The 20,037-nt window shown below is 38.1% G+C and overlaps 1 protein-coding gene and 1 pseudogene across 1 annotated transcript in view; one reads left to right on the top strand and one right to left on the bottom strand.

The window, feature by feature from the left end:
• The first annotated feature begins 281 nt into the window (after positions 1-281).
• LOC113183822 (adiponectin receptor protein 1 pseudogene) lies at positions 282-4,540 on the top strand (annotated as a pseudogene).
• Positions 4,541-10,829: 6,289 nt separating this feature from the next.
• Positions 10,830-20,037, bottom strand: part of Bub1b (BUB1 mitotic checkpoint serine/threonine kinase B) — a 62,107-nt gene continuing 52,899 nt past the window's right edge. The window contains exons 20-23 of the mRNA XM_026391860.2: positions 19,071-19,213; positions 15,268-15,439; positions 14,450-14,556; positions 10,830-11,061 (exon numbers count right to left, since the gene is read on the bottom strand). Coding sequence (XP_026247645.2) covers positions 10,830-11,061; positions 14,450-14,556; positions 15,268-15,439; positions 19,071-19,213 — 654 coding nt within the window. The remainder of the gene's footprint in view (positions 11,062-14,449; positions 14,557-15,267; positions 15,440-19,070; positions 19,214-20,037) is intronic.

Genomic DNA, 20,037 nt, shown 5'->3' with positions numbered 1-20,037 from the left:
GGCTTCTTTCCACCTGTTATTTCACTGACTCCTCAAAGCACCATGAGGTGGGTTTGAGGTAGTAACTTGTCCCCAGTTAGTCAGGACATGGTGAAGCCAGGATTTGGGTTTGAAGCCCTGGTTTTCATTGTGATACTTAATGGCAAAGGGGAGCTTTGACTTTCCTGGGTGACAGTGCACAAATGGCTCAAAGAGAGCCACTCAGCCAAAGTCTGGCCACAATCTACTGTGACAGGGGCTGTGAGTGCCACTGGAAGGAAAGGGCCTGCCTCTGGCTAGAGATGTCATCTCTGGGACAGGAAGGCCAAGGCCTTAAACCTCAGGTGCGAGTCCGCTCTCATTCCATAACAGGTCAGTGACTGGCAGCAGCCCCTGAAGAGGCCTATCATATGGATGTGTCTTTCCTGGGAGCAGCCCCTACAGGAGGGGTTGGTTTACCTGTCAGAGCAGGGAAAAGAGGGACTACCAAAAATTGACTGCAACTTCTTTAGGAATAGGGTGAATAAGAAAAGTCTTATTAGTGAAATAAGCAGCACCCCTCTAGATTCTGGCTAGGCGACCTTAGAAAGAAGTCTGATTTAAGAGGTATCTGGAATCAACTCAGGCTTTAACAGCAATGTGAGGAGCTGCTAGAAGCCAGTCAGGAAAGAGCTGCAAACTGGAGCCCAGGTCTGACTTGCAAATGTATCAATTCCAGCAGGGGATGTGTTGAGGCTTTGCAGTCTCAGCCCCTGTCTACCAGAGCAGCCTTCTTGACAGTCTCGATTTCTGCAATGAGCAAGGGCTACTGATAAACCTGCAGCACAGATGATGCAAAGCAGCTACAGGATGCATGCAGAGCCACCCCCACCCTGGTCCTGGCCCCTGCCCCTTGTTTCTACATTGGTTATGGCTAAAGGGGACTTTTCTTTCACATATACTGTAGGTTATGCACTTTGCCAAGCCCTTACTATACATTAACTCATTTAATTCTCACATTAGTTCAGTTAATATATCTATTGAGTACCAGCTAGATGCTGGGGATAAATAACTCAGTGAACAAATCCCTGCTACCAAGAAATTTGCAATCTTGGAAGAAACTATTACTGTTCCATTTCCGAGATGAGGAAACTTAAGGCCTCATGATCAGGTCACTAAGTGACAAACAGGATTTTGAAGTTAGGCAATCTGTTTCAGAGTCCAGGAGGCTATTTTGCTACATTTCACTCATTGTCTTCCCAGCACTACCCACATGGCAGATACTGTTAGTTGACTTTCTTAAATCCATCCCATCTCTCTTCATTCATTTGATGAATGAAACCCAGTTTTTACCTGTGAACTCAGGAAAAAGCCCAGCCTCAGCCTCAGCCCCAGCCCCAGCAGGTAGATCTTGATAAGTGTAAATCAATCTTGGTAACTTCCTTCCTTTTGCCAGGACTGCTTAGGCCCCAAATATGAGACAATCTGGCCAAAAGCCATGAGAGGAAATTGGTTGGGAGGTTTTGTTTTTTTTTTGGTAGCTTCAAGTTGCTCTGAAACTAGGGTAGTCAATTGGGTCCCCTATGGGGATCAGCCTAAGGACAAAAGCCAATATGCTAAGAATGGCAAGATAAAAGTGGAAACAACTTGAGTCCCACACGAACCACTGGCTCCAGGGTTCATGATAGCTTCCAGGACATACTGCCCCACTCTGGTATTTACTTCCTCTGAGTGTTCTCAGATTATCTGCTCCACTTCTTTGGCTTTTTTTGCTATGGCTTTCCTTGAAGTGTCTGCTTTTGACTGGCTTATTTCTCTCAGCTTCTAATCTGTTATATCTTGTTTCTATAACTAAATTGTAAACTCCCTGAAGGGAGAAAGCATACTTTACATTTCTTTATATCCAGTCATCAATGTGAAGTCCATTGTAGAGCTTAATATTTATTGGTTAATCTTTTTTGTCACATTCCAAGATATATTTGCTGCCCTGGAGGGTATAAACATGTTTCCACACAGAGTAAAACAGGAGTCAAACGAGTTGCAGCTGGAGGCCTAAGTGAATAAGAATGTCAGACATCTCACTCAACTCTGGCTTCCGTTCAACAACAGGGCAGACCAGCTCCAGCTGCTGTCTTTGTGCCTCTCTCTGGGCTGCCTGCTGGGCTGCAGAGTCAAATCAACTGCTTGATCCAAGAGGGACTCTTGGATCTACTTTAACTCTCACAATAAACCCTTTGGAGTAAGAGGTGTCAGCACAAGTTTACAGAGAGATAGCAAAGGCAGACCTGCTCAGATAGGCAGCTGCTAACCAGTAGAACTGGTGTTTGGGCCCAAGTTTTCCACTTCCTGAATTGAGCTCCTAGGGTTCCCTGCATTTCCCCTCTCCTTGTTCCAACTAATCAAGTGATTACCTTTTACTCAGTGGCTCAGGAGAGGAATGCAGCAGAGCATAAAATAGAAATAGTTCTTTGTGTGTGTGTGTGGGGGGGGCGTGTTGGGGATTGAATCCAGGGCCTTGCATGCAAGGTAAGCACTCTACCAACTGAGCTATATCCCCAGCCCAAAATAGAAATAGTTCTAAAAGCCTAAGCTCAAGCAGAAAGTAAGTCTCAGGAAGAGACTAAATGTCTTGGTGTCAAATAGTCAGTAGGCTCTGCTCTCAAAGCCAGAAAGCCATGTCTTCTGGTTAGGGAGAGGAAGAGAAAGAAGGTGAGAGGAGTTAAGATGCATCTTGTGGGCAGCAAAACCCTGCCTGGCAGGTCAGAACTAACGGAACTAGAGAGAAAGTCTCCTGCATTCTGCCCATGGGATAGAGGCAGCATGGCTATGAGCTAGAGATACTTCAGACTGAAATGTGGACTAAAAACCTGACCAGATGACTTTCTTGATACTTTGATGTATAGCTGATCCTGAGACTGTTTTAAGGATAAATATTTGTCTTAATGTTACCCTCAAAAGAAACAACTAATTTCCCTTATCTTTAAATACACATTTCTTTCACCTACCTATATCATACAAGCTCAGCTATACTTTATACTGAGAATTAAGTCAAAAGGCAGTAAAGTGGCTGGGGGTGCAGTGCAGTAGTAAAGCATGTGCCTAGCATAAGTAAGGCCCTAGGTTCCACCTCCAGCACCATCAAAAAAAGACAGTAAAGGCTGAGCAGTTTGCATCCCTTCCAATGCCAGCAGGGTGCTAAAGATCTCAGCCTCCTTAGCCACTGGCCACCTCCAATGCTGAGGGATGCAGCTCAGGGGCCTATGTCCTCCAGTAGAGCCTACCTGCCTGGCCTTCCTACTATCACAGGGAGATCTGCCCCCTGGAGCTGAGAGACCCCAACCTATCTCCAAGCTGAAGCTACAAGGTATTGAAGTACCAGCCAAATGTCTTCCCATAAATAATCTATGGTTGCTGGGTACTGTGGCCCATGTCTATAATCCAGTGGCTTGGGAGGCTGAGGCAGTTCAAAGCCATCCTCAGCAACTTAATGAGGCACTAAGCAATTCAGTGAGACTGTCTCTAAATGAAATATAAAAAAGGACTGGGGGTGTGGCTCAGTGGTTAAGTGCCCCTGGGTCCCTGGGTTCAATTCTTGGTACCAAAAAAAAAAAAAAAAAAAAAAAAAAAAGTGGCACAAGGCAATGAGATTCCTGCTAGTAACAGGGAAACTGACAATGGAACTGGTTGACCTGGAACCCCTGCTAGAAGAGTAGGGCAAACTGACAATTACCAAACCAACCAAAGCTGAGGAAGAACAAACATACTCAAGAGTCCCAGGATGAAGAGGAGGTTGTGCGGTACTGATGCTTTCCCTGCAAGTGCACTGTGCCAAGGAGATGGAGGAATTGGTGTATAAGGTCTGGTAGGGATGTGTGAGGGTCATCCCATATGATGTGCTCCTTGACTGATTGAAGGACAATGACTACCTGCTCACAGTCATAGAACACATGTGCCCTCCTTTCAGGCTTGCTTCAAGATCATCTTCTGCATCTATACAGAAACTTGAAAACTTTTGGGCCCATCTGCTTGATTGTGCACTTTGATTTTTTTTGGGAATCTTGACCACACTCAAATATGTATTTCATAGCTACTCTTCAGGAGAAGGCAGTTTGGGTGATTTTCTTTTTGGGTGCAGTGATCTGCCGCAGCTTTTCCTGGCTCTTCCAACATCATCTTTTGTCAAAATCAGACTTTTTTCAAACAAGACTATTAAGAGATTGCTCAACCGATTATGGGAAGCTTTGTTTCTTGGCTCTAGTACATCTTCTACTGCTTCCCACAGTGTGGACTAACCCAACTCTTTCCATCATCTGTGTCCTAGGCATTTCTGCATCCCTTTGGCATTGATTTGGCATTCTTAAGCACCAGCAGACAAGAGCAAGAATACTGGACACTGGGCTTGAGTGGTGTTGTGCCCACTACTCACTTTCATAGACCCTGGGCAAAAACCTTTCCATTTCCATTCTGCTGGCTGAGGAGGGTGGGGACGGTCAACTTTAGCTATCTTCGTCCTCAGCAATCACCTTCCTTGTCAAGACAACTGCTGGCCACTCTCAGAGATAGTCCTTTGGCATTCAGTTGAGATTTTATCCCCTCCTCCAACTATTTTTGGAAAATATGGACTGGGACTCTACAGAAATTGTTTTTTATGGAAGAAAATGTACCTTCCTTACCTTCATCCTCATTTTGTAACCTGACATGTAACACATAAACCATACAATTTTGCAGCACACTTTTCAAAACAATTATAATCTGATCCCATCTTTCTAGGGCCTGGACCTTACACAGTAGGAAGAATTTTAATACACCAAACTTTTAATAGCCTAGCTAATCATGGAAGTGTGTGCAGGCTTCACATAACTTGAGTTTTAATTTTTTTTTTTCTTGGTTGAGTAACATAAAATTAAAATGGAGAGGACTGGAGATGTAGCTCAATGGTAGAGCACTTGCCTAGTATGTGTGAGGTCCTGGGTTCAACCCCAGCATTCCAACAACAAGAAACACAAAGGAGAAAGATATCTGATGCTCAATACTAAGGTTTAAAAAGAAACCTGCTGGGCTGGGGCTACAGCTCAGTGGTAGAGTGCTTGCTTAGCATATGTGAGGCACTGGGCTCAATCCTTAGCATCTGCTATCATCCCTAGGTATCTTGATACAAAGACTATAATGACAGAAGACACTTGGCATTAAAAAAAGAAAAAAAAAAAAGCCAGTAAGCCTCCAATCAATTAGCTAGGTTTCCAATCTACCTGAGAAGTTTCCAGGGAATCTCAGACCATTAAAAATTAGAATTAAATCAATAATGGCATCTACAAGTATCTATGCTAAAAGTCTTATTAGGACTTGCATCTATAAAGTGGGCACTTGGATTATCCTTGTTTTACAGAGGATGGCTCAGAGAGATTATTCAATGATACAAGCTAGGATCCAAATCCAAGCATTCTGGCTTCAAAGGCAGCATTTCTAATTACTGTGCTAGTGTCTGGTTTGACACCACAGGCAGGGAGCCACCTCAACACTGTAGAGGTTCTAAGTAAGATTGACCCCCTGTAATATAAGTGCTACATGCAAGTCCTAATAAGGGTATACAGAGAACTTGTCCTCAAAGAGCTCACTTAAATTAAAAAGGTGAGATATAGGGCTAGGGCTGTAGCTCAGTGGCAGAGAGCTTGCTGAGCATGTGTGAGGCACTGGTTTTGATCCTCAGAACCACATAAAAATAAACAAAATAAAGGCATTCTGTCCATCTACAACTATTAAAAAAAAAAAAAAGGTGAGGCATATACATGTACAAGGCAACTACTTACATAACACAGCAAAAGAATGGTACAGGCAGGAGCTATGGGGGAGGCCTGTGTGTACCTTCCTACACCATGGAACCTCAGCCATTGCCCATGTGCTAGGACACAGGAGTTGCCTGACAGCCTTCTCATCTGGTGATGGGTACCCTTGATATGATAGATCCCTTCTAACAATGATAATTGTGTTTCCTCTGCCTAACTCATATTTCTGCCAACCTGACACCCTCTGCTCGATGGGTCTCTTTGATTCACTGAACCACACACTCACTTGCCCTTAGCTATCATGTCCTTGGATAAGCTCACCTCAGTGAAACACCATGTCATCTTTTTCAGCTTTTAGTTCACCAATTTTTTTTCAATTTTGTTTAAAATACAAAAGCAAACAAATAAGCATATATCTTTTGTCCACAAATTTTAATTAATATTTGTTTTTATGAAACGCCATCTTCACTTTACTAATTTCAGAGTGAAGAAATTATATAAAATACATCACACAACTAGGCCAGTAAAATAAAACTACTTTAAAATTGCAGCATACATTGATTTACCTGTTTCAATTAAATGTTAGCCTGAATCAAACATACATAGGAAATAAAGCAAGTATATATTACGGTGAAATATACCTGTGAAAATAACATTTGATTTTGAAAGACGTAAGAAAGACAATGAAGTATACTGCAATGTAAAGTCAGTACATTGATTACAACATATTAAAGAAACACACAGTGGTATGCTAAAAATGAAACCTTATGATTCTAGCCATATCTAGAGCCTAGTAATAAATTTCTCCTCATGACCAAAGATCTAACATAACAAGTTTCTAAACTTGTGGCTTCTCTTTTACAATATTTCAAGTCAATCCTTATTTCTGAGAACTATGTGCCAATTCCAAGAATACTGCATACAAAATCAATAGCCAGGAATGGTGGCATATTTCTGTAATCCCAGCTACTCAGGAGGCTGAGGCAGGAGGAACATGAATTCAAGGCCAGCCTGGGCAATTTAGTGAGACTATCTAAAAAAAAAAAATAACAAAAAAGGGCCAGGGCAGTAGCTCAGAGGCAGAGTGCTTGCCTAGCAAAAAAAACCCAAAAAAACAAAAATGCTGGAGATGCAGCTTAGGGTTGAGTAACCCTGGGTTCAATCCCTAGTGCTTAAAAAAAAAGGGGGGGGGGGCTCACAGCAAGGTGCTCTGAAACCTGTAGAACAGTCTGTGCTAATTCCAGGGCTAATTTTTCCAAGGTGTTACTTGGATATTCCCGTAAGGGACCCAAAGGGTGTTATTGGATTGTTAATGTCTGTCTCTCTCTCCCCCCACCTTTTTTTTTTTAAGCTTTAGGGTAAATAGTTTTAAATTTTAATAAAAATTTTAAATTTTAAATAAAACTAAAAATAGTTTTATTCATTGAGGCACTATTGTAGGCATTAAGGTTAAAATAGAAAATAAAGTAAATCCCTGCCCTTAAGGAACTTAAAATCTGATAGTGGGATTGGAAAAAAAAGAAGTGTATACACACACACACACACACAGTGATAGGTGCTATAGAAATAAAAACAGGTAAAAGGGGACAGAAAGTAATAGTGAATGTGTGGGATGCTGTGTAAACAGACTGGTCAGGGAAGGCATCTCTGATACAGTGATTTGAGAAAGCATCCACAAGAAGATCAGGGGAAAACAACTCTAGGCAGAAGAGATGGCAAGTAAAAAGGCCATAAAGAGGAAAACAAGCAGGCATGTTTAAGAAACACTAAGGAGGCAGACAGACTATAGTGGAGTGAGCAAGGAAAAGGGGTCTGGGAAGAGGTCAAAGAACTAGTAGGATTAAAGCAGATAGTATTTTGTAGGCCATAATCAAGTCTTTGGATTTTGGGTCACTTAAGATGGGAAACCATTGAAGCGTTCTGATTTGGCATGAACGGGCTATGGGAGAAGCAAACTCATAAAAACTTGAGATAATGTAGATGAAAAATGATGTAAATATTTGCTGCATACCATTGGCTCTACTCATTCAGATTCAATTAACCCTGATTTAAAATTTTATTTAGAAAAAATTATATGTGTAGGAGCTGGGCTTATAGCTCAGTGGTAGAGTAATTGCCTAGCATGTATGAGGCACTGGGTTCAATCCTCAGCAACACATAAAATAAATAAAGGTAATGTGTCCATTTACAACTAAAAAAATATTTAAAAAAAAATTTGCGGGCTGGGGATGTGGATCAAGCGGTAGCGCGCTCGCCTGGCATGCGTGCGGCCCGGGTTCGATCCTCAGCACCACATACCAACAAAGATGTTGTGTCCGCCGAGAACTAAAAAATAAATATTAAAAAAAAAATTCTCTCTCTCTCGCACTCTCCTCTCTCTAAAAAAAAAAAAATTTTGCACGTGTAGTGAACATGTACAGACTTTTTCTTGCTATTATTCTCTAAAAATATTTATGACTATTTATAATGCATTTCTATTATAATAGGTAATAATTACACATTAATAATTATAATTTAGAGATGATTTAAAGTACATAATATACATAGGCATATGAAAAAAATACGACTACATAATTTTATATAAGGGTTTGAGTATCTGTGGATCTTGGTATCCATGGGGTGAGGGTGGGGGTCCTAGAACCAATCCTTTGAGGATTCTGAGAGACGACTAACTATAACTAAATTGAGTGTATAGTGTTTTTAATTTTTTTTTTGGAGGACAATAGGTAGCTATGTTGAATTGTTTTATTTTTGGCAGTGGGAATTGAACATAGGGGTGCTTCACCACTGAGCCATATCCCCAGTCCTTTTTATTATTTATTTTGAGACAGGATCTTACTAAGTTGCTTGGGCAAAGAAAGGACTCAGGAAGCAGGTGGCCACTTTAGCCATGGAGAGAGGCCTGAGGAGAAACTAGACAGCTGGACCTTGATCTTGGGAATTCCATTTTCCCGGACTATGAGACAACATATTTCTGTGGTTTAAGCTGCCAGTTTGTGATATTTTGCTTGCCCTGACAAACTAACACAAATATATAGGCAAAATATTAACAGTAGTGACTGTTAATATTAGGGGGATTATGAATGAATAAAACCTTACTTTTTGTCTGTGGTTTTCTTCTGATTTTTCTCAACTCCTGTTTAATACAAATATGTACAAACTAAAACACAATTTTAAAGAACACTGATTGGAACTGGGCTTCCTGGTCTATGTTTTTCTTTAGTTTTTACCTTCTCAGGCTGTTAGGTGCTTAGGGTGAGCCTGAGTGTGGTCTCTAAATTGGGTTAGGAGAACACCCCAGAGCTAGAAAGAATAAACTCTAGGTCAGGGTGAAGTAGAGGATGAACAAAAATCCACATAAGATAAAATGCTACCTTTATCCTATTAACATTCATAGCTTTTATGTCTTTGGTGGAACCAAGGACCCCATTAAGGTCAAAGCTCAGCTAGGCACAGTGTTATACATGTGTAATTCCAGTGACAAAGGAAGCTGAAGCAGGAGAATTATTGAGGCCAGCCTCAACAACTGAGCAAGACCCTATCTCAAAATCCAAAGGCTGGAGATTAGCTCAGCGGCAAAGTGCCCCTGGATTGTTCAATCCTGAGAGAGAGGGAGGGAGGGAGGGAGGGAGGGGGGGAGAGAGAGAGAGAGAGAGAGAGAGAGAGAGAGAGGGAGGGAGGGAGGGAGGGAGGGAGGGGTGTGTGTGGTGGGGGAAGGTAAATGTAAATCTACATTTACTGTCCAGTCTCTGAGTAATGACTGTGTGTCAACTCAGTGGATTGAGAAATAAAGTGAACAGAGCAGAGAGAAAGGGCTTGATTACAGAAAAGATACACATGTATCATTTAACATAATCAGTATGAGAAGCAAATGTGAGAATGTTTAAAGAGCTGTCTTCTGGTTAAGAGCAAATATTTCTAAGTTGATCATCTTTCAGATCCAAGTCATTTCACTGCTTCAACTATATACAGTATGCTTAAATATTTTTAGTTGAGATATACTTAGGATACCCTTCTTTTTAGCAATTTTAGAGCAGTGACTAGAATGAAAAAAAAAAAAAAAAACCAGGCACCAGCATGTAAGAACATTAGATAATCTTGATATTCCAATATGAAATAGTCAATTAGATGTTTTCATTCCTCTTTTCTACAATTTTCTTCTATATTCCCAAGGTCAGGTATAATTTACACTTCTACTTGGGTGTCCAGTTCTTCATTGAGACCTAGTCTCTCCCAAATTACTCTATGCTTTAAAGTTATCTTTTTATTCTGACCTCCTGCTTCCTTAAATCTTCTAAACAAGAATCTCCTTTTATTCCTTCACTAATCTTTTCTTGATCTAATTCATTCCGCATGTAATAATAGAATAATAATAATTGTGAAAGGTTGCTAAACCCTGTTCCAAGTCTTTTCTTTACCTTTCTAACAACCACATTCCTAAATCAATAGACCCAGTAGCAGCAACACTACTAGGTTATATAAATATACCAAGGGTTGACAGATAAAAATACAAGCCATATATACAAAATATAATTTTGCCACCTGAAATTTAAGGCAATTTGGTGTTTTACCTACTTTTTGATCTAGACCACTTTTACTGGAAAGTCAGAAACACCTAAAAAAATGGTTCACTATTCTGTCCTATTATAATCCTAGTGTAATTGTTACAGATCTGGGATATGTCAATTTCCGGTCAAATAGCTCCTATCTATAAAATTAAACCACTTTGCAAAAAGTAGATGAAATGTTAGAAGCACAAAATTAACAAATACTATTTTATTATTTATAAAATACATGGTGACCATAAGAGCACATATTACAAATTGGAAAAAAGTACAGGACAAAGTAAAGGCAAAAGGGTTAAATGACAACAAAGTATCCATTCATATGGAATCCATTTAGCATAAAACAGTTCTTTGTTACAGTTAGATAAGGCTAAGAGTAGGTTCACTACTGTGTTAAAAATGCCAGTAACTTAAAAATATACCTCTACTCAAAAGTAGAGAAGTATTGGTAGTGCCTCTAAATGTGTCCTAAGTTAAATAACAGCGTATACAGACCCAGGGTTCCACAATACAACCATTGATTTTAGGCAGAAATCTGTGAGAGACCTGACTGCCTATCTTGCTGAAAGAGCAAAGCCCCAGGACTAATTAACTTCCCTACCTTCCATAAAGCTTTGTTCAGGTGACTTTGGAATGTGGTATCAAAAACCCCATTCATTTCTGCTGCAAGTTCCCTCAGAATAGACACTGTGGACTCATCACTGGCATTCAGAATCCGCACAAAGAACTTATTCCACAGTTCACCATCCTTTAGCCTAAAATATATAAAACCATTTCCATCAAGATTAGGCATATGAAAATTAGAATTATTTTTGCTTTCAACTCAGAGGTACATTTATGCATCAAAATGATTTCAGGTAATAAATAGGAATCTAGGGTTAGGGATAATTCAAAGAACTCTTTGAAAACCCAGGGAGGAATCACAAAAAGAGCCTACCATAGTGGGAAAAGCTATAATGCACATGAAAGGAAAGCAATTCTCATCCGAATCTATAAATTACCTATGTATATTAAGATATACTTTTCTCCACAAATAGAAAAAAAATTTTGGTTTCCCCTAACTTTCCATAAGTCATTAAAAAGACTATATATAGCTCCACATCCAGTGGTTTTTCATCCTTATAATTCTGAGAATACTAAATTTGAAGCAATCTGATTAAATCTATGATGTTTGTACCTTTGCTTACTATTATTTTTATCAGAACACTTCTATCATAGTATAGGGCAGGGCCATACCCCACCTATTTCTGCTTGTGACGTTCAGACCTGTCTGGGCCATAGCCATCCAACTGAAAATGCCTGATTATCCTCTATGCTGACACTATGTTCCAAGTCTATTTCTAAAATACATGTAAGAGGGCTGGGCATGTCATTGGTAGAGTGCTTACCTAGCACGTGCAAGGCCCTGGATTCAATCCCTAGCACCATGCACACATACAAAGTACATGTAAGAAACAAATATGACTGGTAAAATTCTAAATTAAATAAAGAGAAAAATAAATTCAATGATTTTAAGAGGGGAAAGTAGAGAAAAGGGATATTAAATTAAATATTCAACATTGATTTTTTTTGTCTGAACCAAAGAATGCACCAATAAGTCATATACTGATAAGCTTATACTGAAAAGTTATTAGCCAAGATAAAAAAAAGGTGGAACAAAAGACATTTAGTAAGTTTTATGAGTAGGTTTGAAGAACTAAGGTTCTGAGACCAAGAAACCCATTTTTCTGGGTGTATATGTGATGTCTATTTTTGAGCTGGGTGTCGGGGTGCATATCTGTAATCCCAGCAGCTCAAGAGGCTGAGGCAGGAGAATTGAGAGTTCCAAGCCAGCCTCAGCAACTTAGCAAGCCCCTAAGCAACTCAGTGAGACCCTGCCTCTAAATAAAATATTATAAAAAGGACTTGGGAATGTGGCTCAGCAGTTAATAACCCCTGGGTTCAATTCCTGGTACCAAAAAAAAAAAAAAAATTGTATATACATACATACACACACAATATATATATATATTGACATTTCTTGCTACATATTTGTACACGCACATAACATAATTTGGTCAATTTCATTTCCCAGTTCTCCTTTCTCCTCCTTCCTCCCCCTGGGTACCCTTCCTCTATTCTACTAGTCTCCTTTCTCTTCATGAGACCCACCCTCCTTATTTTCTCTTTTTCTTTCTAGCTTCCACATCAAAGAAGATATATGCCCCTTGACTTTCTGAGTTTGGCTTTTTTTGCTCAAAAGTTCCATATATTTTACAGCAAATATATAATTTCATTATTCTGTTGTTGTTGTTGTAGATGGACAAATACCTTTGTTTTGTTTATTTTTATGTGGTGCTAAGGATCGAACCCAGGGCCCTGCACGTGCTAGGCGAGCATTCTTCCACTGAGCCACAACCTCAGTCCACCATAATTTCATTCTTTATAGGTGAGTATAATGCCACTGTACGTGTGTGTCTCATATTTTCTTTATCCTTCACTGGCTGATGGATACTGAGACTTGGTTCCATAAATTGGTTATTGTGAATTATATTGCTATAAATAGATATGCATGTATTGCTATAATATGCTGACTTTAATTCCTTTTTTTTTTTTAAGAGAGAGAGAGAATATCTTTTTTTTTTTTTTTTGGTAGATGGACACAACACAATGCCTTTATTTATTTATTTATTTATTTATTTATTTATTTATTATGTGGTGCTGAAAATTGAACCCGGGTCCCACGCATGCTAGGCGAGAGCTCTACCGCAGAGCCACAATCCCAGCCCCATTAATCCTTTTTTAAAAAAATATTTAATTTTTAGTTGTAATTAGACAACACAATACTTTATTTTATTTATTTACTTTTATGTGGTACTGATGATGGAACCCAAGGACTTGCACGTGCTAGGCAAGCGCTCTACCACTGAGCCACAACCCCAGCCCCTGACTTTAATTCTCTTGGATAAATACTGGGAGATATTATTGGGGTCATGTGATAGTTCCATTCCTAGTCTTTTAAGAAACCTCCATACGAATTTCCATAATGGTTGTACTAATTTAAAACCACATCAGACATGTAAAAGTGGTCCTTTTCCCCCATGTCTTCACCAATATCTAGCTTTTTTTTTTTTTTTTTCCCAGTTTGAGGATCAAAACCAGGGGCTCGTGCATACTACACAAGTATGCTATACCACTAAGCTACCTTCCCACACCTATTATTTGTATTCTTGATGATGGTCATTCTAACTGGAGTGAGATGAAATCTCAATGTAGTTTTGATTTGTATTTCCCTGACTGATAAAGATATAAAAGACATAAAAGACATTTTTGAATATATCTGTTGACCATTTGTATTTTTTTCTTTTAAGAAATGTCTGTTTAGCTCATTCTAAGCAGCTATTACTAAAATATTATTTGTTTCTTCACCAGGAGATTCAATCTCTGGTTTGGTTCTACCCCCTCATTAAAATAACCCCTGGGTTCAATCCCTGGTACCAAAATAATAATAATAATAATAATAATAATAAAAAAATCATATACTAAAATCAGTATATAATTTAGAAACCTTCAAGAGATGTTTATTAACTTTTGATAGAATGACTATTAAAAAGAAGTTTATGGGGCTGGAGTTGTGACTCAGAGGCAGAGTGCTCGCCTAGCATGTGTTTAATTCTTAGCACCGCATAAAAATAAAGATATTGAAGTCCACCTATAACTAAAAAATAAATATTAAAAAAGAGGTTTATGACTAACACCAATTGGTTAAAAAGTTATTCTCCAAAAAACTTCTATTAACACTTTTAAACCAAGAAGCTTCTATACTACTCAACAATATTGATAAACTCAGGTTCAGAATTACTGAAGTCTGAATAGTTCAAGTCTTATTTGTTTTTATATATATATGTTTTAGTTGTCAATGGACATTTATTTATATGCAGTGCTGAGAATCAAACCTAATGCCTCACACATGCTAGGCAAGTCTTATTTTTAATTAGCAATCCTTTATCCTGCACCAGTACTTAATAAAAATGGGCTAAAGTTAAATTACTGGAATCATGGCATTTGATTTAAGAAAACTAATGTTACAAAAGCAGAGACAGAGCACCCAAGAGAGAGAAAATAATTTTCACAGGCAAAGACCCTAAAATCACAAATACTTACTCAGAAGTATTTTGGCTAAGTTTCCAGAGGGACCCATCCCAGAAGACCTGTAGGTGCTCCTTGAACAATAGTAAATGTGCTAAATCTGCTATACCAAACAGGTCTACCTGAAATCACAAAAAGTGCCATCAGCTAAAAAATTTCTCTGCCTCATCATGGCAGTTTATTTAGGTAGGAAGTTGAAAGGTATCATACAGCTTAAAACTTATTTTATGACATACAGTTTAGTAGACTATAGGAAAGAGAGAAGCTCCCCAAAGAAGTGATCAATTCTATGGATTATCCTTAAGAATCAAAGATGACAAACTCTCTGGACTATCAAATCAAATGTATAGAACAACACATGTGTGGGCTGCTTGAATCAGCAAAAGCCTTGTGTCTAGAGCTCAATCAGAAAAGATTTTTGCATATAATGCCAACATATAAAACACTTCACATTTTTCTAATGTTCTTTTTATATACATTATTGAATTTGATCTACACAATAATTCTAATGTATAAGAGCAGAGACTGTTATGCTTATTTTGTAGAGATCATAGAAAATGACTTATAAAAGATCATATGGATTGTAAGTAGTAGAAGACACGGCCCTAACACTTAGGTTACTAAGTCAGGTGTTTGTATGTGTATGTGTATATTCTTCAGTGCTGTGACAGGAAAATGATACATTTTACTTGACTTGGTGACACAGTATTTGAAAACTAGGTCATCTATTCTAGGAGAGTCCATAGTAGTAAATCTAGCTTTTACAGCTTATCTAGATAAAGAAGAGATTAAGAAACCCTTCCCATATTTCCTCAGGATTGTTTTACACTTACCTGGTAGGGAGAAGAACAGTTAGCCAGGATCTTTTGTCCTTCCAGGATCTGTATAGTCCGAAAGCCATTGAGGGGGAAAACATCTAGCTGCACCCTAAGGTCAACACTGTAGGAAAAGTCCACTATCTTCAAAGCTTGACTGTTCTTATTATAATCATAGGGATCGTAGATTCTAAGCCCAGATTTAAGAGAAAGAGATAATAAAAATAGGCCATGAAAGCAGCTGCAAAGCTGATCTTTAAAAAAAAAAAAACAAAAAAAAACTGCAGGTATGTATTAGCCATTCCAACAGCTCCCTCCAGTGGTCAGTAATAAAAATACACACAAAGGAACAAGGACAGAGTCCACTCTTGTGGACTAATTAGTGAGGACAGTGTTAAGACCAGTTTGATGACACTCAGTATATCTAAATCACACTGCATGGCCACTACAGAATAGTTATCAAGCTTTCATTTTATATAGTAAGTACAGGAAAAGTAGAGAGCAGGTTTCTGCCTTACACTGTACAAATCAAAATATACAATAGCAGCTGGGCGTGGTGGCACATTCCTGCAATCCCAGCTACTCAGTAGACTAAGGTAGAAGGAAAGCAAGTTCAAGCCCAGCCTGAGAAACAGTAAAATCCTGTCTAAAAAAAAAAAAAAACAACCAAAAAAACGGGCTGGGGGAGGCTGGAGATGTAGCTCAGTGGAACAGTACCCTTGAGTTCAATCCTTGGTTCTAAACAACAACAACCAACACCATACAAATAGCAATGATTTATATACTAGCAGAAATTATGATGGGAGAAATTAAGCTTTTATAAGTCTCATGACCTTTCTTGTTTACTACTGTAGACGGGCTTTCCTTCCAGAGTTTAATAAAAACAAAATAAATGAGGCTTTTTTATTTTTTTTTTTTTGGTAAAGAGTTGCCTATAAAATTTTGTTTCTATTAAACACAATATTGTACCTTACTTCTTTGCAATCACAGCTCTTATTTTCTAAGAAAATACCTTAACATGAATTCACTACCAATTAATTATATTTCACGTAATAAACCTATTCTAAGGAGACATAGGAATGAGAGAATGATAAATTATTTTCATGTTTCTTCTGTTTTCCTCAAACTCCTGATTGATAAAGGCCTTAAATTCCTAAATACAAGCTTTAACTAATCTAATCTACAGCACAGAAGAATCTTACTTTAAAATTTACAGCTCTCCTAGTTTTCCTTGGCCCTAGATCCAACTTATTTTTGATCACCATAAAAACTATGATCACTTAAAAATATTTTTTTTTAAACTTTGGAAAGATAGAAAAAATATTTCTTAGATGAAAAAAAAGAAGCATGATAATTCACAATCCCTCTGATCAACTATCATTACCATGGACAAAACTTTCTGGTTTTTATGGATCTAATTTTTATTACTGCCCCTGATCCCCAAATATGTAGACATTGAACTAAGTTATTTTGATAGGTTCTTTATTTTGTGAATCTACATGAAATTTATTGCCAAATTTGTTAAGAAATAACAACATAGAAAGTAATGTTCCTTTGACACACTATGTGCTCTCCTGGAGTCCCTGGTGGCTGAGAAGGTCTATTTGAAGACATGGACCACAAATGCCCAGTTCTAAAAAGGTTTAGAAAATACCTCTGATTCCAATTTTCATAGCCTGGAGAATTCTACCACAGTCTTCTGAATTTTTAGTGTTGTAAAGTAGGGACAAAATAAAAACTATATCAGGGGTTCTCATGGTTGGAAACACAGAATTTTTGGTGGTCAACATGGCTTGGGGGAATGTTACTTGCACTTAATTGGGTGAATTGGGGATTTATGGGGAATAGGGATATAAAACATCCTGCAATGCTTGAAACAGACCTGCAGAAAGAATTGTCTCATCCAAAATACCTATGGTGTTCTTGATAAAAAATGTTGCTATGTAATGTCTGGGCAACTATTAAGACTGATATCTTGCTGGATATGGTAGCACACACCTGTAATTCCAGCAGCTCAGGAGGCTGAGGCAAGAAGATCACAAGTTCAAAGACAGCCTCAGGAACTTAGCAAGGCCCTAGGTAATTTAGCAAGACCCTGCCTCAAAATACAAAAATAAAAGGGTAGAAATGATAGCCTGTTACACAAATTGATTTGAAAATGTACTTTACCCATGAAAATGAAGACTAAATACAAAGGAATTAGTTAATAAACATTCATCTAATGTTTGCTTTGCTATTCTATAAAATTAATCTAAAATAAAAAGTGCTTCAAGTCTGACAATTCACTTATTCTTATTTTCCTGTTATTTGAATATGCAGTAAGAATGAAAAATATAAAATGCTGGGTTAATGTAAAAACATATATATATAAATAAAGAGCTGGGGACACTGTTCAGTGGTTGAGCACCCCTAGGTTCAATCCCTAGTACAAAAAAAAAAAAAACCCCAAAAGACTGTTATCTTAACCTGGAGGCTGAGACAGGAGGATTTTAAGTTTGAGGCTGACCTATGCAATGGCGTAGCAAGATCCTATCTAAAAATAAAAACTTAAAAGGATTGAGTGCATTGCTCTTGTAGAACACTTGGTTAGTAATGTGCTAGACCCCTGGGTTCAATCCTTGTTACTGTAGGGAGGTTAAAGACTACTATCTCAGGAAAAAAGGTAGGACTCTCTAGTTCTTTTGTATAATTGCAGAAATCCATTTTGAGGCCAACTGTGTTTAAAAGTCTAATTCAGCCTCTTCTTATAGGTTAAATAGTCAAAAGAAAGGTAAAATAAAGATTTCAGGTCTAGTGTGGTGGCACATCCCTGCCATCTCAGTGATTACAGAGGCTGAGGTAGGATTCAAGTTCAAGGCCAGCCTTGGCAACTTAGACCCCGTCTCAAGTTGGTGGTACAGTGTCCCTGGGTCAATCTCTATTACTGATGCAGTGTGGGGAGGGGAGGAATAGGATTCTAGCTTTTAGTGTTTATTAATGACCTTAATAAGTTAACTGCTTTCTAAAACACAGGGTTGAGGGAGAAAAGGCATCTTTAAATCAGGCCACCCTACTCAAATACTATGAGACCAATAATCATTAAAAGGGTGTGCTGATTCTCTGATCCTTTACTTAAAACAAAAATCTTGGGCCATCTTTTCCTTGTTTGTGACTCAACATTTTTTCTATATTTTTTCAGCTCTAAGTATTTTGGCTTCATTTTTTTTTTTTTTTTTTTTTTTTGCCCTTTGCTCAACCTCCAAATCTTATGACTAAATTGGGTTTAACTTGAAGACTAAGTCCTTTTACTTGGTTTGTATTTACACTCTGGTTCTACTAACTTCTTTTGGCTCTTGTCTCAGTTTGGCTTAACTTAAGCTTTGGTCTTTGAAACTGAGCAGTGCCTCTACTGCTGCTATATCTGCACTGTAACTCAAAAAAATTAGTAGACAATGTAAGTCACATTTCTCAAGATATTTATACTTCATATCTCTTCACACAGTTAATTCTTTTATCTGAATTAATATACTTCCTCAATGTGTTTTTCCTTCTCTTTTTTAGTAGATGAACACAATACATTTATTTTATTTATTTATTTTTATATGGTGCTGAACATTGAACCCAGTGCCTCACATGTGCTAGGTAAGAGCTCTACCACTGAACTACAATACAGTGTGTTTTTTCTTTATGTTCTTTTAAGCTAATCCTAATGATTACTTTTAGGTAGCAAATATTCTCTGAAAGAAATGTGTTCACTGATATGGCATTCATCAAAAAGCATAAAAAAGGGCAATTACCCATGTCTTAAAAGAAAGCTGACAATTAGAATAAAAAGGACCAACCTGTTTCTTAGAATCAAACTCCTTGGACTCAAGTCCCCATGGACTATTTCTGCTTTGTGTAGCTTTTCCACTATTGTCAAAAGATTATAAATAATCAACACTGTTATTTCATGGGTAATAAATTCACTGTGCTGGAGAAGATCCTGGAAGTAGAAGAGAAAATATGAAATTTTTCCAGTTGGGGCAATTATAGTTATACTTAATACCTTGATAACTGATGCTCTATACTCTTTTTGTTCTCTACTAGAATGCTGACTAAGTCTATGTCCCAGTTTTAACAACAGTGTGATCTCCTATAATATTATAAGGATTTAATGAGCTAAAGGAAAGAGTATCAAGGATGAACGGCATCCATAAGAGATGCTCTGTTGGGCTGGGGATGTGGCTCAAGCGGTAGCGCGCTCGCCTGGCATGCGTGCGGCCCGGGTTCGATCCTCAGCACCACATACCAACAAAGATGTTGTGTCCGCCCAGAACTAAAAAAAAATAAATATTAAAAAAAAAAATTCTCTCTCTCTCTCTCTCTCTCTCCTCTCACTCTCTCTTTAAAAAAAAAAAAAAAAAAAAAAGAGATGCTCTGTAAATGTTTTAAAATAATTTCATTCCAACCATTTTAGAGAATTCATATTACTATCAAAATCCTCGGCAAAAATTTCTTAAGAGCATGCCGGGGTGGCTAAGAGGTAGAGCATTTGTTTAACATATGCAAGGTTCTGAGTTCCTAGTACTGGTGGTGTGTGGGGGTGCAGGGCAAAGAATAAAATTATATGTTGGTGTCTGGGTTTTAAAATAATCCTAGGAGTGGGGCATAGTGATACATGCCCAGTGACTTGGGAAACTGAGGGAAGAGAGTCACAAGTTCAAGGCCAGCCTCAGAAATTTAGCCAGGCCCCAAGCAACTTAGTGAGATGCTCTCTCAAAATAAAAAATAAAAAGGGCTGGGAATGTAGCCCAGTAGTAAAGTGTC

The sequence above is a fragment of the Urocitellus parryii genome, chromosome 6 (assembly GCF_045843805.1).
Source record: "Urocitellus parryii isolate mUroPar1 chromosome 6, mUroPar1.hap1, whole genome shotgun sequence".
In the NCBI taxonomy this organism is placed as follows: Eukaryota; Metazoa; Chordata; class Mammalia; order Rodentia; family Sciuridae; genus Urocitellus; species Urocitellus parryii.
The sequence above is the reverse complement of the archived record's forward strand: the minus strand, read 5'-3'. Positions and strand labels throughout refer to the sequence as shown.